Source organism: Asterias rubens, chromosome 6, assembly GCF_902459465.1.
Source record: "Asterias rubens chromosome 6, eAstRub1.3, whole genome shotgun sequence".
Lineage (NCBI taxonomy): Eukaryota > Metazoa > Echinodermata > Asteroidea > Forcipulatida > Asteriidae > Asterias > Asterias rubens.
In genome coordinates, this window is record NC_047067.1 from 12,711,916 (window position 1) to 12,734,302 (window position 22,387).

Genomic DNA, 22,387 nt, shown 5'->3' on the forward strand with positions numbered 1-22,387 from the left:
TGACTATATAAAAAATTTAAAAATTGAAATATCAAATGTATAAACACACAGGCAACAAATTTGCCATTATTTTCAAGAGTGATAACCAAACGTAAACCTGCCCTTCAAAAGAAAACAAGTTCTACGGTTGTGAAAACAATTGTGCTTGAATAAAATCTCGAGTCCTACATCCCTTAGCAGGTTTCCTCATTAAAACAGACTTTTATTTTAAATGTCACTGTGTTTGTATATCTCTTTATGTTATATTGTACAGGATATATCACTCATGGCTTTCCCCTGCTCATCTCAGTCATTGTTTGTCATGCCTTAAAATAAACAATTGACCTCCAAAAGTACCTGATCCTAGTTTGTGTAACACTAGAGCAATTGAACCATTATATAAAGACCCTGGACACTATTGGTCATTGTCAAAGACCAGTCGTCTCACTTAGTGTATCTCAACAATCAAATTCGTGGAAAATTACTTCTTTCTCAAAAACTACATTACTTCAGAGGGAGCTGTTTCTCCAATGAATTAGTTTGATTCAATAATTGGCAAGAGCTGACTAAAATTGTGTCAGTTCATTTGTGTGCCACAAAGTGCATACATTATGATCAAATATTAATCTTACACATCACAGCCCATAGCAACTGTTGCTAATGACTTATAGTCTGAGTAAACACAAATGTGTGATTCTAATTATTTATTCAACCGTATTACGAAGATAAGTTTTAATCTAATTCCATCCGGTTGAAATCGGAAAAGACAGGACAGGTTGCTACAAGTGTATAGGGACCCTTCTTGTCTATAATAATTTGTCAATACTTTTGATGGAGTCTTTTTTTTTTTAACTACCCTTTTAAACCTGTTTGTAGTTATAAAATTAGTTTTCTGTGCATGGCACCACTGTATACATTTCTCGGAAAAGAAAGTCTTATTGAAATTTGGAACACCAGGAAATATAAATGAGAAACACTTCCTATTTTCTGGTTGATAACAAAATAACCCCACAGATCAATGGTCTATTGTGTTAACTTATCAGACCACACAATAGAACGATACCATAACAAAAGAGACAACCCTAGATGAGTGTACACAGTATAGATGTGATTGACTTTAAATAGCAGCATGTTGGGGGCTGGTGCCTATTGAATACTGTCTCGCCAAGCCTCTCTATTGTCAGAAACCTTCTAATGTGTGAGAGCTACCTACATGGCTAGGACGACGACGTACCCAGAGTGAAAACAGTCGCACGGTTACTATCAATGACCTCTTGACTAGTGTAACGCAGTGGTCCGTCGTATTTTCTACGGATGCAATATCATGATCCTGTATTTTCCTGTGCAAATCACCAACAGCGTGCTTTAATTAATCTATGGTGTGGGAGTGAGCTTCGGGCTTGGGTTTTAGGGGCCAGGAGAAGGGGGGCCGACGATCGAGGTCTATCGTTTGTTTGGCTGCTGAGTATTCCAGCTACTGAGTCTCAAATCACATGTTAAGTGATCCACGCCTGAAATGTATTGTACTTTGAACACATACATATTCCTCCTATAAGGCTGTATCACCACGGTGAGTAATGCGGTCTCAATTAACATTGTGTGTTTATGAAGCACAGGTTTTCATTATCTGCATTTGAATATGTTTTGTACCGTAGCCTACTGTAGGTTTTTTACTGACGATGAAAACAATTAAGATATCTGATCTGACGCTCTTTGTTGCGTTCGGAGTGGGGATTTAGGGGGCCTAAAGGCAGGGAGTTACTGATGGAGTAGAGCTATAAACCAGAAGGTAATGAGGTAAAATTAAATTAGTAACCTCTTTATACCCCTTTGTCATTATAATCCCTCCAAATTACATTTAGGTCCTTTGCGTGGTTTTGGAATTACACCACAAAACCCATGCAACTGCATACAGTGTCTGACATTATAATATCTGGAATTTCATAGGAGTTAAATTTGCATCGGGATATTCATTTTTGTTTTACCCATATATACACTGATTTGTGTTGGCACGGTTGGTACTTTCCAGAGGTGAAAACAAAATCACAGGAATAGTACTCAAGTGGGATTCGAACCCATAACCTTCGAAATTCTAGGGCAGTGTCATTACCATGCTATACCACCGAAATTTCATTGAAGTAACTTCTTAATCTACATGCATCTAAATTTGCTGTTCTTTTTACTGCCTTCATTAAAAAAATTAAAGGCTTATTTCCCCCTGTTAGTGGTGGGGTCGTATTATCAAGAGAGTTTGGCATAATTTTCCAAGTATTTTTACTTGGCAGACTTGGCAGTACATCCCTTTGGCCTTGGCTCAATCCATGAGAAATATTAATCCATCAGTAGAATCCATTGATTGCAAATTACTTAGTTCATTTCTGTAGTTGATGTGATAGACAGTTTCAAGGGATCAGGGACCAAGGGGTAGTATTCTGATGGTTTAAACAGCCAATAAAGGATGATCTCAATATTTCAACTACTACCTTTTTATGGCCAAATAGCCATCGTAGATACCGATTAATAACCATTTTACTCTCAAAATTTGCATTTGCCAGAGTCAAAAATTCACCCGTCCGCGGGGCTTTTTCAGCCGAGACTCAAAAACGGCTTATCTATTATAATGACCCCTTGACGCCAGAGACGATTTTCCTGTTACTGGGTTTGAACACAGTTCTGCAGCTTTGGCAAACTAAGGGCGCTATTTTCCACATCAAATAGCCGCCACTGACGTCACTATTCCTTTGTCCAGCGTTTTCCAGAAATTTGGCGTGGAGCGTTCTGGAGAAAAACCCATTTTTACCATGCTTATAACTGTCATGAAATTTGAACCCAAGTGGAATCTAGTTTCCTGTTTGGGGTGTAGAAGTTTCTTCTCTAAACTTATTACATGAATGAATAATTACTGTAAAAGTTTAGATTAATTCTCTTAAATCTGAAATAACCTTTGTATACATTTGTTTGTTGTTTGTTTCTTGGTTTGTTTGTTAAGAAGATCTTCATGTCAACGGAACTTGGCAAACTCTCACAAGAATAATAACATCAACTGGCAACAGCCAATCTCTCTCAAACAAACATTGGTTAGACATTTATGATTATGAATTGCACAAATCAAGAAATTTTTATTCAGTAACTAGCAATACTACTTCTGCTAGTCACTCGGAATCAGCGATTAGCTTAGTAGGATTGGAACCCACAACCTTGTGATTGCAAGTCCTACATATCTAACCACAAGACCACAGTGACCATGATAATGATTTGTCATAATATTTGACCTAACAATGCAATCCAGTTTCCTGTGTTGTGACAGTGTGTAAATGACTTTTAGTTATCACTCCAGTAAAAATTTACTGAGATTCTGTTAAATCAGACATTCCCTCTGTATACGTTTTGACAGGCTTTTATCTATACATCAGACATTCCCTCTGTATACATTTTGACAGGCTTTTATCTATACATCAATGATACCAAATTGAGGTTTGACGTACAATTATAGCCCAATCCCCTCAATTTGGTGTTCTTGTATGGGACAAAGATAGCAGTCTGAATAAACAGAAATGCCTCTATGGGTGCCATTAAGTATCGTAAACAACGCAACTCAATGCAAACACGCTCGACCGGGACGCAGGTTTGATTCTTACAAGCTATGCTTACTTATGGATGAGTAACCTGCACAGAATCACCCGTTTTCCATGGTCATTCACACCTATGATCCAAAAATCCTAATGTATTTTCCAAAGTCTAAAACAGTGCAGATCACAATGGGTTGTTGTCGGAACAGAAAGCAGTGACCTTCCTTACTTTTAAAACCAGTACTTTGTACTTTAGCTCCATGATAGAGTCCATAGCAGTTATTCTTCTAATAAAATAGGTAGAAATTTCCCTTTTCATGTTAACCAATTTAGTTGAATTTTGCAATCAGCAAAATATAAAAGTTACCTCTCAATGGCACAATTAAGTCAACGCTATTTCTAAAAATTCCTTTCGGAAAAATTTACTTCATCATTGCGTAAATCGGGATGCAATAGTGAAAGAGGAAGCTGTGGTCTAGTTTCACTTTAAAATGGTTTTGACTCGTCTTTATCCAATGACGTCAAATTTAAAAGAGCCACTATAGAGTGTGAATATGTTATGTGTGATTGTATGTAAAACCTAACCATTAATCTCAGAGCAATTGCTTAAATAAGGATGCTGATTGTGTGATACCTATCTGCAAAATTTGTCAGTTCTATTTTCAAGATTTGTTTTTGCAATTTATGTGCTTACAGTTCACGGAATCAGGGCCCAATTTCATATAAAGAGCTGATTATAAGCAGGAAATATTGCTTTACAAATTTCTGTAAAGCAAATGGTCTGGAGCAGGATACAATAAATAGTACATGTGACTTGACATTTTGGCTGGTAACCTGATTCTGGTAAGCATGTGCTTAGCGCCTTTTTATGATTCTAAACAGAAAATGTTGCTAGCAACTTGCTGCTAAGCAAGAATGAACAAGATAATACGTCAAAGATGTAAAGTACATGCGACAATGTACTTCGGTACCTTATTCTGGTAAGCATAATTATGTTGTGCTTACATTTAATGATTAAACAGTAAACGTTGCTTGACAACTTTCTGCTAAACAAAAATGAACAAGATTAAACCAGTCACAGATACAAAGTACATGTTACAATGTACTTGTCACAGATACAAAGTACATGTTACAATGTACTTGGTATTTTAAGCCGGTAAAAAAGCTTAATTCTGGCAAGCATAAATTTATTGTACTTGGCTACTTCTTTGTGCTCCAGCATCGAGCATTTCAAACCCTTCAGACCTACACATTATATTTCCTTACTTGATACAACTACTATTCAATATTTCCAAAGGAAACTAATTTAAATTGTAATGAAAGGTTTCAAATCGTTGCATAAATAATTCCCAATAGCGACTTACCCAGGGGAAATACGACTTGGACAATATCCTGCAATGACGTTACCATGGAGACTGGTGTAATGTTAGCAGAATGGATGCAGCGATCCGTGTGTACAAGCACTGCAACAAAACAATCGTAAACAATTATTGAAGTAAAGTCAAAGCATAATTTTCTGAGAAAAAAAGAAAGATTTTTAAATTTAATTCCGTCTCTAATAAAGTTGTCTTTTCAATTCACAGGTCTGGTTTGTGTATGGCAGAACTAATGTGCATTGAATTTGCATGCGATGATCCTTGACAGATGACGTCTGCGTATTGAGTGTGAATCCCGAACAGCGCCCTACCAACATTGGATGAAACTTTACCTCCCCTCTGCCTGCCCCGCCCCTACCCCCTCTCTACAACCTCCCTGCATGAACTGTCCCCACTGCATGAGACTAACCGACAGTGATTGATGCGTATTTGGGAGCATGGCGTTTATATTGGAGTTGCCAAGGCGATTTATGTCTTTCATCAACCGTTTGTTCCATGGATGGGACTCCTTATCAGAGGGTATGTTGAATATCACGGGAAATATGTATTTTATTTAACCCTTTCATATTGAACCATTTATTTTATAAACATGTAGTGATACATGTGAATTGATAATATGGACACACTTAATGTTTAGGCTACTCGTTTTCACAAGTGGCAACCCACCGAAACAAGTCACAATAGTGCCCTCAGGATCAAGTACTCTTTCCTATTCTAAAGATGGTATTGACGCGCGATCTTTATTTTCATTTAACAATTATTTTTATGAAGGGACATTTATAAACCAGTTGCTAGTGACCGCTCATCGCATGTAAGAGTTTAAAACATAACAGGGAAAAAGAGCATTGTATTTTACCTTGATCTCTTTTTCATTGTTTATTCATTAAAAATTCAATTCAATTTATTTCCACATTGGCAGATAAGAAAGAAAAATGAGCTGACTTGGATTAATTATTGAAATCAAAGACAATCAAGTACAGATCGTTAAGTATAACAAAATATACAAATGAAATGAATACGAGCAAAACCTATACGGGGCATTTTCAGAAGCCAAAATCAGGCTTGAAATTGAAACGCCCACTGACAATCACAAACTGACACAAATTACAGCAAAAACAAAAGCAACAAACATATAATTTCACAAAAGGGGGCTACATTGCATGAAACAATAAAAACGATAATAATTCAAAAATAAATTTAAGATAATGGTAATTAACAATGACAAGAAGGAACTATGCAGAATGAGGACATGCAACGCAACATATTGACAACATGCTAGGAATCCATAAAACAAAGAACCCATGAAAACATCCCATAGTAGACAATGACTCAATTTATGCCTTTTGTGCCCATCAAGTCAAGTTGAGATTAAGGGTAGGCTATAAGAAGCATCATAAAAAATGCATGGCAGGACTTTCGCTGAAACTATTATTACCATATTTGTTCTTCACATATTTTTTTCTCTCAACGAATTTTTACATGATCCAGCTTGGTTTCCAAATGAAATATGAACAGTTTTGCATTATGCCACAACGGAGCAATGCACAAAATACATGAAACATGGATAAATTAATTTTACATGATTGATGGATTAATGCTGGTATCACAGCTAATAAATCATTTTTGTTGTTTACACGTCATTGTCGTATTTCTTGGTAATTACTCAAAATAATTATTAGCATAAAACCTTACTTGGGAACGAGTAATGGGGAGCTGTTGATAGTACAAAACATTGTGAGAAACGGCTCCCTCTGAAGTAACGTAGTTTTCAAGAAAGAAGTAATTTTCCATAAATTTGATTTCAAGACCTCAAAATCAACCATCTGAAAGCACACAACTTTGTGTGACAAGGGTGTTTTTTCTTTCATTTATATCTCGCGACTTCAACTACCAATTGAGCTCAAATTTGTGCACATGTTGAGATTCACAAATTGAGAAAACTGGTCTTTGACAATAACCAATGGTGTCCAGTGTCTTTAAATGGAAGCTGGTAACTTTCCTGATTCTACGTGTACATGTAAATCGCACAAACCAAAAAATTGTGATTCAGTAACTAGACAACAATACACTGTACTTAATCTGGTCATTGCGAAATACATGTAAGCAGTTAGCTTGGAAGGATTCCGTTAGCTCGATTGGCCTGGTAAGATTAACAGAAATCAAAGAGATTGGAAGTCTGAAAGAGAGAGTAAGCAAAATTAACACCAAAACAGGGAGAGGGATGGGGGAAGCAGAACTTTAAGAGGACAACTGGAAAATGAGTCAGAGGGTGGGGAAGATATGAAGAAGTACCGGTAAATACACCATGAAAGTCTCACAAATGCTCACAATTTCTAGATGTACATTCTGTGTCTGTTTAAATGCTTAAAATAGTTCTGACTTTATTTTACACCCGGCATTGATTCAAGGGGGTGGGTTCTGATGGTTCCAACCCCTCTCCCTGCTATCTATAAATAAATTTTGTTCATTCTTTTATAATCTTGAAACTTCCCTGTATACTGTATAGGCCCTAACTTCACTCCTCAGCTCACGTGTGGTGAATGTTCTAAGATGAGCATCACTGGCTGTTAAATAACTCTCTCACAGTCACATCGAAACACAGGTTTTATGTCATCCCCTTTTTGCCACAACAAAATCGGTGTTATTCTAATAGATAAAACAAGGAAGGTAGTGGCGTTGCAGTTTTGTATTTGATTAGAAGTCTTAAAGTGGCTCCACTACAGGTACCTTCCTTGTTTTGCCATGAACTAGTACAGTCATGCCCGCTTCAAAATGGTGCCATAATTGAACATGTAAAAATGTATTCCTACTGCTGCTTGCGTCCTCTCACTATTAAAGGGACCCTCCAGTTACTTTTTCGTCTTTAAACACTTTTTTTAAGGACCGGTCCCCTCTCATGGTAATATTTCTGGAACTGTCCTTGACAGAAATAATCGTTTTAAACAATAGGTTGTTCAACAAAATCTCCGCGCAACTTAACATTGAGGAAATTAAAGAATAGAAACTCAATTCTACCAAACTGAGGAAGACCGAAACAGAACAACAGCCCTCATGTGACGCGTTGTTTTCAAAACTGAAAGCAAAATGCATTTACCACAAAAAGGAAACTGCAAGATAAGGACGTGATGGCATAGCATTCATTCTCATATTTGGAGTTGCGTTCGATGAGGGATGAACATCTGCTACACAGAACAGTTCTTTTCACAACCAATCGTTTTTTAAATAATGGCACTTTCCGTGGAAACTTCCAGATCATTTATCAAGAGTATTCCTGGGCGAGTAAATTCTCAGCTGGTGAGATTCCAGCTTCGATTGAGTAATAGTAGTATTCGCAATGTGCCCCTCAGATCAAGGCTAACTTCTGCCCGCCGATCGGTTCGGAATAGATTGAGCAGTTTTTATCCACGCGCAGAGGATGCAAGGGGTACGCTTCAGCGCCGGACTGGTAAATGTCTTTTGTATTCTTGCTCTGAAAAGTTCCGTTGGAAGTGTCCACTTTAGAGATAATTTTGGTTTCGGAATTTTGACTTGTATTTTCTGCTGGTTATTTTGAAGTCTACACCAGACTGAGGTCAGAGAAATTAGTTTGAAATGTCTGTTTGAATCACCCTAATTGAAAATGGGGTTATGTTTTAGGAGATCCTGAGTACCTGAGTGCATGAAAAATGTTGTAGAAATATTTCTCATGAGCCAATAATTATAATTCTCACGGAAATTTAAACTGAATGTAAAACTGTCATTTTACGAAGCATGTCGTGGCCTAGCGGTCAAGCAAACTGAACTCAAGCTCTGGTGCTTCTCAGCAGAGTTCTGGTTCGAGTCCTGGTCTTGACACTTCACCATTATTGCTTCTTTGGATGGGACATAAAGCTGTACATGTGTTGTTACACTCATCCAAGAGAAGGGGGTGTTTGAATGGCTGCTGAATGCACTGCACCCTTTAAATCCATCAGGTGCTACATAAATGGGCTCAAAACTCATCAACTTTAAAATCTTTCTAATAAAAAGTGTTTCTTGAGCACCTTATTGACCGGAAAGGTGCAATTAAAGGACTCTAAAAAATATTGTCATTATTGGAAAACTCTTAGGTATATTTCATTTATAGGATTTCTTAATCATTTGGAGGAGACTTGCAATTGTGCATCCTACATACCTCCTCATTTAAGATTTCTTGTTTCATCAGTGGAATGCAGTAGGCCTACATTTAGATATATAGAGGAAGACATCTTAAGTGTGTTTTAATCATGGCTTACTTGCTTGTGTCCAGGATATAAAGGCAGTGGACACTATTGGTAATTACTCAAAATAATTATTTGCATAAAACCTTTCTTTGTAACAAGTAATGGGGAGAGGTTGATAGTACAAAACAATGTGAGAAACGGCTCCCTCCTAAGTAATGTAGTTTTCGAGAAAGAAGTAATTTTCCACAAATTTGACTTCGAGACCTCAGATTTAGAATTTGAGGTCTCAAAATCAAGCATGTAAATGCACACAACTTGTTGTGTGACAAGGGTGTTTTTTCTTTCATTATTATCTCGCAACTTTGACGACCAATTGAGCTCAAATTTTCACAGGTTTGTTATTTTATGCATATGTTGGGATACACCAATGAAGGCTAGTCTTTGACAATTACCAATAGTGTCCAGTGTCTTTAAGATGGTCTGTCTGCATGGTCTGCTTCTACTCTTCAACTGGAAAATGTTGACTTCATGACTCACAATTACTTCCCATATTCTATCTACATGTGTAAATATCTCAATCCTGACAGCTGTACAATGTATTGGATACAGATGCAGGGTTCAGACAGTTTACACATTTCAGTGCTCTTATGCTGTTTAGCAAATTACTCTTAAATGGTTACCATTCATCAGGGCCTTGACTTTGGTCTAACCAAATGCTGACACATCTCTAAGGTTCAAACCTTGAGCTACAAACTCACATGTTTGATCTGTTTTGTGTGTGTGTTATTTACTTCACTGCCCTTCGAGTTGTTTTGGGGAAATTGCAATAAAGAACATACCTGTAAACTTGCTAATTTTTGCATCGCTGTAGTGATGCAAAAGAGGTATGTTGACTGAAATGCACGACATGGAAGCCACTGCTTTGTTGCCCCTTCAAAAGTTTCTTACGGACTTGAATTTTTTCAATGGAAAATCCTCTTTGCCAAAATTAAAATGGCCTTGCCCTCTCAAAGATGATATTCTTCGGGCGTGTTAATTTTTGTTCAAGCCTAAGACTGATTATAATTTGTTCTCCGTCTTCCTAATCCTTATAGACACGGCACTAAAATTGGAAACAAATAAAATCAAAAATTAAATAATTTAGCTTTTGCAAATTGCTCAACCAAAATGGACATATGCAGTCACTACGAATTATCACAAATGTAATTTAGAGAAATGGCAACATGGCTGCCTGTAGTCTGTGAACAGTGTAGACTGTTATTGTTAAGGGCTTTTATCAAACAATATACGAGTTGAGAGCAAGCCCAGCTTCACTCTCCTCCAATTCAATACTATTTTATGTTTTTACGGTCACAGCGCAGAGTGTAACTCGAGAGCATGTGCGTCAGGCTGTACGCAAAATAGGCTGTAAGAAACATTGAGTGTGTTCAAAGGTCGGTATATTTGTCACATGGATGTCAGTGACATATTGCCACAATGACTCATTAATGTGGTTTTTTTTTTAACATGGCGTCATAGATTGAGGTCATGTGTTAAAAGGCAGACATGTCATTTGGAAAGCATTGCATTTTATTACATATGTGGGTTGTGTCCTTGCTTTTTTCCACATAAATTGTTGACAATACCGTTTGATACTATATTATTTGAACATGATATAAATATTCTTTATCTCCGATGCAAATTAAACATCTACGATTACACAAATAATAGTTATAATATAGTCTTAATAAGAACATGTATCTACCCATTTATTATAATGTGATAGACGGAAACATTTGAGTGCAGGAAGTGGGAAAATGTTTTTATATCTCCTGTTTCCCTTTTTGTTATAGGGTAGGGAAATTGTACGTGCTTAAAAATTGTGTTTATGGATTTGTGATCTGTTTTTTTGTTTTTTTTTACTAACATGTACCATTCAATGTGGTCTATCCATTTGGGTCATTGAGTGCAATCATCCCATTGGCATGTCTCGGATGAGCAGTTAAGAGCACCAGATGCAAGCTCTGGAATTTAATTCTGACCAGCAGCAGTGTGGGTTCGAGTCCTGATTGTGGCACTTACGTCCTCGAGCAAGATACTTTATCAAAATTGTGCCTATAACCCGTTGATCCCATGTATTAGGATTTGTATAATTGCACGTAAAAAAGAACCCAGAGCACTTCAAAGTACATGTAGGGATAGTGTTTCTGGTTCACATAGCAAGCTCTTGTTTGTCAGTCCTGTGTACTTGGATTTGTAGTGTTTGTAGAAGAACCAAGAACACTTACATGTAGGCTATCATGGTAGAGTAGGGAGGGGTTAAACCAAAGAGTTCCTGGTTCACACAGCAAGCACCCTCGATTACAGGTTTCCTCAGGCTTGCGAGCTACAATAATTAGATTCACCTTTGAGGCATCCTTTGTTTCATTACCAGAAATAGATCATAATCATAATTATTATTATGCAGAAGGTTTCTACAGAAAATCCTAGGTAGAATCATGAATAATTTCAATTATTCAAAACCTTCTTTTTAGCCTCTTCGAACGACTCTGCTTGCAAGTTCGAAATGTCAGGCCATTAACTTCTTAAAAATATGTACAATCTAATGAAATACGAAATACAAAATGAACAACACATCCCTTACAGACCTAGGGTCTAATCATACCAGCATTAATTTGACAACTCTAAATACCAGGACAAGTGACAGTTATGAAAACAAACACTCAAAACTTTTTAAATCCTTTCCAAATTAAGCGACTAAAATGTTTTAAAAATCAGAGATAATAAATAGAAGGGTTTCACAGTGATATGATGCATTCTTACACAGGGAACAGATTATAACAACACAAAATCCACAAACATTACAACCCAGCCTGGTTCATACTTCCTGCGAATGCGAAGCGAATGTTGACGTCACTAATTCGCAGCAGTTCAACTCTGCTCGACTCACTTGTGAATATCGCTGCGAAAAGATAGTTGTGACATCAAATTCAGGTCAAATTCACTTCGCATTCGCATTCGCAGGAAGTATGAACCGGGCTTTATTCCTGAGGGTGTTTTTTTATAAGATCCTACCTCACTTCAAATCCAGCACCATGCAGGAGCTCAACAATCAAACTGTTGGACTCTCTGGTGGTGTGCCTGATCCCAAGCAAAATCAGTTTACGAACGCAGTCCTTAGTCAAACAGAATCAAATTAAACATGCTGCTGGAGTTTGATGGTTCTGAGGGGGCATCCCACTGAATAGGGAGAAAACAGAGCATCATTTTCATTAGTACATGTTTGTAGGTAGGCCCTCAAAATATTCTATTAAAGAAAAATTTGACACTCTCTAGAAAAAGGGATTTAACAAAAATCTTGATTGTGATCTAGGGGTTCTTGACTTCCAGCTTGAGGTATTGTGCGTGACAGGCCCTGAAACAAATGGTCGTATCTTCAAATGTAGAAAATTACATTGCTAGGGGTGGTTTATTTGGATGGAGATTACTTAAAAGGCCCAGGGACTCCCCACATGAGCAGAGGATAAAAGTTCAAGAAAGTCAAAGAGTATTTTCCCCATTAGGCCTACCGTAAATCGCTATTTTTGTTAGTAGGTTTTTCCCGGTGTTTTTCAATATCTAGCATTTTGCACAGTATGTTATGGGAGTTCATTTAATTGGGTGTACCCTGAGGCGATAATGACGTCTAGCGTAATTGGATGACAGCTTCTCAATAAGAAATAATCCAGACAGTCACATTCAAAACTTGATGTCATCGTCAGGTTAGGTTATGTTTGAAAATATATGTGCTAATGTACTTTGTTGTACTATTTTAAGACAGTGGGGCCACATGTACTATGTTGACTCATTGTTACATGTGTCACTTTACCCAGGGGGAGGGGGGCATTGACTCTGCCCCCAGGTCTGACTGGGGTTGAATTTGAACCAGGGTTGTCTTCCTATCAAGGGTGAGAAACCAAGGACGGTATGAACACAGTGGGCCACATTGGGACTTTTAAACATTGGAGCTAAATCTGCTGTCCAGATTTTGTCTTGACGTGGTCTAAACCGGTTAAAACATTAAAGCAAGGCCTATGGGATGGATAGGCACCTGAGGTCTAAATAAAAAAGGAAATTGTATCGCGCCACAGTTTAAGAAACATCACTTGGATGAGTAATATGTCACTTCTCTATGCAACAATAGTTTTGTACTAATTTTGAGTATCAGATAGTTAGTTTTTACCCTATTGTAACACCAAAACTGTACACTGAACTTTGCCAAGTTATGTGAAGAAAAAAACAACAACTGGCAAACCACTCGGTTGGGATTCGAACCGACGACCTTAGCATTGGTAGAACAGATTTAAAATAAATTCCAAATTTTTTTTTCCAAATTCAAAATTGACTAAGCGACGCATTGCACTCTCTAAACACGCACATCCCATTATAGCGTGCATTATTATATGCCTTATCGTGTACATGTAGTCCTAGTAGTTTAGATTCCATGCTCTAAACCCAACACTCAAGATACTTCACCCCATGTTTTTTTAGGCTACGCGTCGCACCTGGATGACACATCTGTGCAGCATGACCCCTGCCTTTCCTTGTTTTGTATATTTGCCATAATTATATATAATTCCGGTAATTTTGGAGTCCCAAAGTAAACCTGTCAAAAAATGATGGATCAATCAATTTCCTAAAAGAATTAGTGGAGTTCTGACAGTTCCTCAATTTTAATCAAAACCTGTGTTTTAACTTTCTGATAACTTTTTCCCACTAAAATTCTATCTGATGAAAAAATTTGTTTTGTATAAAGTTTAGTCACTGTTTTCTGTGTTTCGTAGTGTACTCTTACTGTATGTTTGCTTTTCAGCAAGTCGGGCCTACAATGTACATGTACAATCTTCTATACCAGACTTTTTTCAACAACATTTATTTTCATCTCACAAAACATATTACAAGTATCACACGAAATAAAGATTACCAATAAACCAGGCGGCTAATGATACTAAATAACAATACCAGGAGCGGACGGAGTAAGTGAAATGGTGGCAATCCCCGTTAAGCTTTTGCTTGGTTTGGGAATGCTATACAGGACAAGACAAACCATGGACACAAACGACAAAAAACATTTACAGACATACGAACGGACAACCAATATGTTGACATACATGTTTATGTCAACCAATACACTGGCATATGTGGCATACATCAACCAATAGGGAGGTTAAGCTGCACGTTACGCAAGCAAAAACCTGAACATGACCGTGGGAAAATTTTGTTGAAAAAATCTCACATTCTTACCATTTCTCACATCAGGTAAGTACGTGCAGACGTCATACGTGAGCATGCAATAAGCCCAAAGTGGGGGTGTCACCTAGAAACAACACAATTTGTTGAAGTTCACACTCTTGTTTTTGCTCGCGTAACGTGCAGCTAAACCTACGAATGTCAATCAATATGGGTCGACGAATGTTGATTGAAAACTACTGCTTGGAAAACAATCAACTTTTTCTCAAACCCAGTGATGTACCAAAGGACTTTTCCCAAACTCGTCCTAAGCTCCAGCTCCAGCCGTTGATTTCACAAAACTCTTCCTAGTACAGGCTATAGTGTAACTTAGGATTAATCATAGGACTTTTTCTCAAACCCAGTGATGTACCAAAGGACTTTTCCCAAACTCGTCCTAAGCTCCAGCTCCAGCCGTTGATTTCACAAAACTCTTCCTAGTACAGGCTATAGTGTAACTTAGGATTAATCATAGGACTTTTTCTCAAACCCAGTGATGTACCAAAGGACTTTTCCCAAACTCGTCCTAAGCTCCAGCTCCAGCCGTTGATTTCACAAAACTCTTCCTAGTACAGGCTATAGTGTAACTTAGGATTAATCACAGGACTTTTTCTCAAACCCAGTGATGTACCAAAGGACTTTTCCCAAACTCGTCCTAAGCTCCAGCTCCAGCCGTTGATTTCACAAAACTCTTCCTAGTACAAGCTATAGTGTAATTTAGGATTAATCATAGGACTTAGGACGAGTTAAATTCTGTATCCAAATACGTAAGAAGCATTGAACCCAATTACTCGTCCTAACTCGAGTTAGGATTAATCCTAGTGTTTCGTGAAATCGGCTGCAGGTTCTGTTAGATGTTGGTAACATTGACTACACTTATTTACACTGCTCCAAATTTATGACAGGGTGTCAGAACCCAAAACCTCAGTTTGCAAAGGCCCGACCTAGAACTTTAACTCCAAATAAAAGACCTTGAAGCTCCTACTTCAGATGTCGATGTGACGGATTAGATGCATATCGTGACATTTGATTCACTATTGAGGATATCACACATAAACGTCTAATTTCATCATCAGGTCAACTCTCGGAAGAGAGGATTTGTCAATTAGTCTCCTACTCCTAACCCTTGCTTGTAGCTTGTACCATAAAATGACAGAGTCGCACAGTGTTCGTGATTGTGGTCAAACAGTCTAATGAATCAGAAATCAACCCCTTAATTCAGAAGTGATGGACATGTTGATGGGAGGGGTAGATTTACGTAACCATAAAAGGAAGGAATATTTTTTGGGGGGTAACACCTTATGTGTGTCTACTTGCTGGATAGTTTATGTTCTTTTGAGAACTTGCTTCGTACTACCGCAGTGAAGATTTTTCGGAATTCGGGAGACTTATTAACTACTATCTGGGCGGAGGGTAGGAAATCGGCCGGGACTACTACTTTTGCTCTAGTGGATTAAGGGTACCTTTCGTTATAAACTTTACTACCGCGGAATGAGTTCTTAATTGTCAGGAGACTGAATAAATGAAATACCATTGATTTTGTTCGTAAGTTTAAGTTCAGTCCAATGGTAAAATATTTGAGGTTAATTTTTTTTTCTCACACAACTGGATAAAGTTTGAAAAAAAATCAACATTTGCATTTAACATAAAAAAAAATCCAATGGTGTGAAGACATTTCGATAAGGATGCTCTGATAGTCTTCAGGAGAAAGCTGGACTCTGATTTTAGTACATGTGGATTGTGCTATGGTGCAGTACTTACACTGCAAAAACAGGCAGGGTGTTAACATTAATACCACGTGTGTTGTCAGTTTGCCCCAGAATCAAAATTAAAATCATATTTTTAGCTCCTCGCCCTACAAAAATAGACCCCCTTCGTGGACCTGCCCCAAATAGTAAATCACATTTTTTATAACACACTTGTTAAAACTTGTTTTGATCTTATAGTTGGAGATGAAAGTGCCGAAGAGAGTGACTGGTCTTCCGAGGAGGAAGGCTCTTCCAAACGACCTCGTACCGACAGCGGTCACAGAAAAGCCCGTCGCTCCCAGCGTGCGGGCAAAGCGCGCAAACCCAAGAACAATGCTGGCGCTAAGGACGCCAAGTCCGAAGAGAAAGCCAAGGGGAAGGCTTCTGAAGATGCTTCGTCACAGGCAAGGGCGCCGATGACGAGCTTAGCCGAGATCTTGTCAAGTAAGGAGGGACTGAAGAGTGCAGGGCAGAAGTCTAACTCCAAGGAGAATATCTCTGGCGCTGATGAAGTGGATGGAAAGGGGGCGAAGGATGTGAAAAATGTCTCAGCAGTTCCTAGAAAAAGTAGCAACGCTGATGCAACAAGCCCTACTGTTATTAAGTAAGTTTGAGGAAGGGATTGTGTGGTGTGTCCAATTTGCAAAGATGCAGGAACTTTACGGTGATTGTCAGTATACCGATACCGCTATGTTCCAAAAACCTTATTTACATACATGTACTAGGGTTCAAGGGCTTATATGGTTATAGGGTTAGGGATTAAGAATATATACTAGGATGTCGGTGTTTAAAATCATGCACACGTCGTACAAATGTCACAAAGTGTTTCCCAACTTGGTGGAATGACCGAACTGTCAAAGACTAGAACCTGCACTTTATGTGACCAAACGTATCCGCAATAAGTGTTCAGGCTTATTTTACGTGCACTACAAATGTGAGTACACGGGACAGATGGCTGAATGTTTCATCTGGACAAAGTAATTTTGGTTTTAAGTATCTTAATCAAGGCATAAGTGCCATGGCCTGGACTCGAACCCACACTCTTCAGATTAAAAACACCAGAGTTTGAGTCCAGTGCTCTTAACTTAACGACTTTGTTATAACAAGCCACACTACAGGTTTTTTTTTTAAGATGGCGTCTATACTAAAAGTTGCTAACTAAATTTCATCTTTTCTCTTCTTTTTCTCCCTTTTTGACCAGAATTAAACCCCCACCTCCCAAAGCTCCCAAACCTAAAGCAAAGAGGACAAGCAGCACCAAATCTATCGATACCTCTGGAGACAAAACAGGCGATACAAAGAGAAACGACAAGACGTTCAGTTTCGGCTCTCTTGAAAACATCTTTGATGGGGTGAGTATTGCACTGGTCAGCAGTAGATTGGCCAACATTTGTGTTTAATTTTGGTCAACAAATATCACAAGGGGACAAATAAGTCCATTTAAAAAAAAATCAAACTTTGGTCCAAACTGGGAAAAATTCACAAGGGATAAGTCCAGCATTTTTGCTGAATTTAGTTAAAAATTTGATAATATCATGCGTGGTAAGGTAATTTTTTCCCCCAATTTCAGTCAAAAGTGTGTAAATAATTATCACAATGAGTAAGTGTCCATTTTCAATTTATTGTTGTAAAAAAAAAAGAAAAAAAAACTAGGTGGTTAGTCCAGCATTTTCATTGAATTTTTGTCAAAAATGGATACAAATCACAAGGGGGAAAGGTGAGTAACTCGTCCTAACTTAGGATGGGTTCAATCATAGAGTAAGGACAGAGAGTTCAATGTAGCCTACCTTGTCGAGCTGTTTTAAATGGCTCTCTATTAACATAAGTCTCATCACCATGGCGACTGTGAAGAGAGCAATGTTAAAAGAGAGCCGTTAACAGCTCAACAGGGTGGGCTATGATTAATGCATCCTAACGTCTATAGTTACTGATAATTAATCCTAAGTTGGGAAGAGTTTAGTGAAATTAATCGATGGCTGGTCAACTAAAATTAATAGATGGAAAACAAGTTTTCAGGCATTTCACGATTATTAAAATCACATTAAAAAAACAAAATGTTGGTCACTCGGTCTCACAACTTTGTAGCTGCCCTAGCCCACCTTGTTGAGCTGTTAATGGCTCTGCTTTTAACATCGGTCTCATCACTGTCGCCATTACGCCATTGTAATGGCGACAGTGATGAGACCGATGTTAAAAGCGGAGCCATTAACAGCTCAACAAGGTGGGCTAGTAGCTGCCCATGCAGGGAAACAAATTTCATCTTAAAGGCAGTGGACACTATTGGTAATTAATCAAAATAATATTTAGCATAAAACCTTACTTGAAACGAGTAATGGGGAGAGGTTGATGGTATAAAACATTGTTAGAAACCGCTCCCTCTGAAGTGACATAGTTTTTGAGAAAGAAGTAATTTTCCACGAATTTGATTTCGAGACCTCAGATTTAGAACTTGAGGTCTCGAAATCAACCATCTAAACGCACACAACTACGTGTGACAAGGGTGTTTTTGTCTTTCATCATTATCTCGCAAGTTCGATGGCCGATTGAGCTCAAATTTTCACAGGTTTGTTATTTTATGCATAATGTTGAGATACACCAACTGTGAAGGCTAGTCTTTGACAATTACCAATAGTGTCCACTGCCTTTAAGACCATCCTACCTCCATGTTTAGTAGACTACACAGTTAATTTTAATACAAACGCAATGGTGGAGCCAGCCAGCAAAAATGGAAAGCAGGCGTTTTTGGGAGGGAAGTTACAGTTATACCCAAGCTACGACCTCCAGCAAAGACTGAAACTGTAGCTGTGGGGGAAAAGTCCCTGTATGGCACCACTACTTTTTCATTCGATATGAATTAATCTAATTTACCAGGTATCTAAATACCCCTTTTTGTAAAAGTAAGTGAACAAGTCGTGGCGCCATACAGAAAGTTATCCAATACTCCTAGAACTATGAGGTTTAATCCGCTTAGCCGAAGATGATAGTGGAATGAACCTCATAGTTTTATAGTGGAGCCAGCCAGCAAAAATGGAAACTTAGTCATAGTTCTACTAGGAGTAGGTTGGCATGGACAAAATATAGGGGGCGGGGCAGGGCAGTAAGCACGCTAAAATATTGGCACAAAGAAGGTAGGCCTACAATGATGTTCATGTATATATTGTAGGTCATAAATAAAACAGTACTTACTCACACAGCACAGTGCAGATAAGATGGTGGATGGTGCATGGCAAACTACTCCTTCAGCAAAACAATCTTAACTCTGAAATAAGGCCACCTGGCCTTTGGTTTACTTCAGCCATGCTTCATACCAGACCATGCAGGACTGCCCCTGTTGTCACATGTCTTACATAATAATAGTATACCAACACTGTCAAACCAACCTGAGCAAAAGTGACCAACAGAGGGCTCTCCAATAATTCAAAATTTAAAGGGGCAGTTAAAAACAAACAAAAATTTTCAAACTATTGTGATAAAGCGTATTTCAGAACATTATTTATTCCACTAATTATTCGTCTCGTTTCCCTTGTCCAATCAGATGGAAGTAACACAACCCAAGCTGACGTCCTACAAGCGCACCATGGGGCCTCAGGGCAGAAGACTTCCACAGCGATATTCCAACCAATCACAACGCTACTCCAATCAGAGTCGCAACTCGATGACGGCCGTCTCTGCTTGAGGGCGCTCTTCTTATAACAAAATGTACATAGTGAAGTGTAATTATTCCTTCTCTTTGATAAAAATGATTATATCATAAGATTGTAACCGAGAAAGCGTGCGCGACAGGAGGAAATTTTGCGTGTGATTTAACATATTCTTTTCTCCGTTTCTTTTGTTGTACGAGTACAAATTTGTGCATTGATTTGATTAAGTATTTCACACTTATTACCCGATTCTAAGAAAGTAAGTTATTTTAAGCTCTGTATTACACAGAAGGTTATATGTTGTTTGTACATGATAAGCTCTCTGTTAGATTTGTCGTACTTTACCAATTTTGTTCTTTCTTGCCTTTGTATGACAGCTCGTTAATGAACGTGAATTTTGAAGCTTCCATGAAGGGTAAGCCTTCAGCAAATAGCTAGTCCCTATTATGTTGTAGTGTTATGACAATGTTACATCCTGGCGTACAGATGATGCAGTCCGTCTCAAATCTCCTCCATATCTATGCAATGTGTGTTAACGCACATGTCTCTATTAAACACAGTTATTTTCAAGTGTTTTAGGTTGTTCCGTCATGCGCTGGGACATGTAGAATAATTTTGTGCTCCTAAAAAGCAACTGCTTTTTAAGAAAATTGCTTGGATATGAGAAGATACAAAGGAAACTGCCATCTTGTCTGTACACAGGAAAGAGTTAACCTTCCCTTATCATGGTGCCGCAATCTTGTTTCAATGTTGACGAAGTATTATAATGAAAGTGAGGCCTCGTCGTGGCCGAGCCTTTAGTGCCTCGGACTCAAGTTCTGGTAGTTGAGTCATAATGGTGTGGGTTCGAATCCCAGTCATTCCAAGTCCTATGTTGGTATATTTTGAAACAGTATACATTATTAATTAATACGTTAAGGCTTTTTTTGTTTAAACTCATTGAAATTATGTTGAAAAGGCTCCAAAATGAATATTTAAATGAAAATAGCATTAATAATGTATGGTTCTGTTAGACATTAATCTTGGGTTTGAAAAGCAATGTTTATGTAGCTATGCATGTTATTAATGTACTAACTACGAGGAACAATAGATAAACACAAACCATTAAATAAACTTGACACATATGCAATGATTGTTCATACTTATTTACATACACGTTGCCTCATTTTTAATATTCATAGAGATACCCCCAAATAATAACTCAATACAGAAATGCTCACCGAAAATGTACACATTATTGTTCAGTATTAAGGAAAACCAGTCCGGTGGATTGTGATATGTTTAACTATAAGCTTGGATGTTAAAAACAAACGTGGATTAACTACACTGAAAACTACTTGACTAGTTGGTTCCTCCAAAATGAGAGTAAATATTTTCAATTACTGTGTTGTGTGAAAAACACATAGGGACGCCCAACTTTTTAATCAAATTGTTAAAATTTTTTTAGAAAAACCCACAAGGGGCATGTCCAGCATTTTAGTGAATTTCAACCAAAAACTGAAGAAAAAACACACGAGATGTAAATCCGTCTTTTATTTTTCAATTTTGGGTCAAAGCTGAAGTTAAAAACAACCACAAGGGTCATTTTATTTACATGTGTATATACATTTTGAGTCAAAAATTGAAAAAATCACAAGGGGGACCAGCACTATTTCATCAAATTTCAATCAAAATTTGAAGAAAAATACCACAAGGATTAAGTCTTGCAATTTTATCAACTTTCAGTAAAACATATAAGAACAAAAAAGTGGCAAGTCCAGCATTTTTTATCAAATTTTGCTCAAAAGCCCCTTTGAAGACGCAAATGCTGAAATCACTTGACATAAAATATTGATGTTTTATATCCTTACTTTTTGTGAGGTCTGGCTTAGTCTTTAGATGCTAACTCTCATCTTGAAGGAGCTTGGAATAAGTGTCTTTTAGAGGAGTTTGTGGAAGCAGATTACATTAATCTTTTTACCTGATTTTCTTGAATATTTGTATCAAGAAATATGCAGATTAATACAAAATATGCAGTCAGCATCGAGTGTTACTTTATTTATTACTAAGGTGGGATATTGACATGTTTTACTGGTGAAGGAAAAACTCATAACTTAGGAACTAGAAACACAATCACTCAAAGATGGTCAGAATATACAAATAAAAAAAGGGATTTATGAGTGAATTACAAATCGGTGTGAAATGACATCTTCGGTCTTTTAGTACATGATCTCTAACAAGAGAAATACAAAATGAGCAGCAGTCCAACCTTTGTTTTTCTATCAACAGAGGTAGGTTTCGAATCTTACTTCATACAAAAACAAAGATCAGCATTATTTTGTTATTACCAGCCTTCTTACCCGTTGAAGTACACTACTTTGAATAGGCCCTTTACCCAACATGACTTTGGCTTGCGCTTCCATCAGTAACTTTGCAATTTTGGTGGATGACTTAAAGGAATACGTTGCCTTGGATCGGGCGAGTTGGTCTATAAAAGCGTTTGAAACCATTTGTTATGAAATGCATATGGTTAGAAAGATGTTTTAAAAGTAGGATATAACGATCCAAAGTGTCACTAAAAATTGCACGATTTTCCTTTTACGTCGCGAACTATCATGGTGGGCCATTTATGGGAGTCAAAATTTTGACTCCCATAAATGGCCGACC

At 37.7% G+C, this 22,387-nt stretch overlaps 1 protein-coding gene and 1 long non-coding RNA gene across 3 annotated transcripts in view; one reads left to right on the plus strand and one right to left on the minus strand.

Annotated features, from left to right (window-relative positions):
* LOC117291443 overlaps window positions 1-19,489 on the minus strand; it is a 31,781-nt gene extending 12,292 nt beyond the window's left edge. The window contains exons 1-3 of the long non-coding RNA XR_004519152.1: window positions 19,287-19,489; window positions 12,160-12,324; window positions 4,913-5,011 (exon numbers count right to left, since the gene is read on the minus strand). This is a non-coding gene — a long non-coding RNA (uncharacterized LOC117291443). The remainder of the gene's footprint in view (window positions 1-4,912; window positions 5,012-12,159; window positions 12,325-19,286) is intronic.
* Window positions 1,049-21,733, plus strand: LOC117291442 (vitellogenin-like). Of its 2 annotated transcripts, XM_033773127.1 has the most exons (5): window positions 1,049-1,549; window positions 5,132-5,443; window positions 16,299-16,704; window positions 17,302-17,452; window positions 19,636-21,733. In XM_033773127.1, the coding sequence occupies exons 2-5, from the start codon at window positions 5,362-5,364 to the stop codon at window positions 19,774-19,776; spliced, it is 780 nt and encodes a 259-aa protein (XP_033629018.1). In that variant the 5' UTR covers window positions 1,049-1,549; window positions 5,132-5,361; the 3' UTR covers window positions 19,777-21,733. The 2 variants fall into 2 exon arrangements, with proteins under 2 accessions (XP_033629018.1, XP_033629017.1); XM_033773126.1 differs by lacking the exons at window positions 1,049-1,549; window positions 5,132-5,443 and adding an exon at window positions 8,062-8,369.
* Window positions 21,734-22,387: the final 654 nt, after the last annotated feature.

Excerpts from the sequence above, each read along its gene's own strand:
- LOC117291442 (XM_033773126.1), top strand. The coding sequence starts at position 8,150 with ATGGCACTTTCCGTGGAAACTTCCAGATCATTTATCAAGAGTATTCCT. Across the intron at positions 16,705-17,301 it reads ACAAGCCCTACTGTTATTAA|AATTAAACCCCCACCTCCCA; the intron begins GTAAGTTTGAGG and ends CTTTTTGACCAG. Across the intron at positions 17,453-19,635 it reads TTGAAAACATCTTTGATGGG|ATGGAAGTAACACAACCCAA; the intron begins GTGAGTATTGCA and ends TTGTCCAATCAG.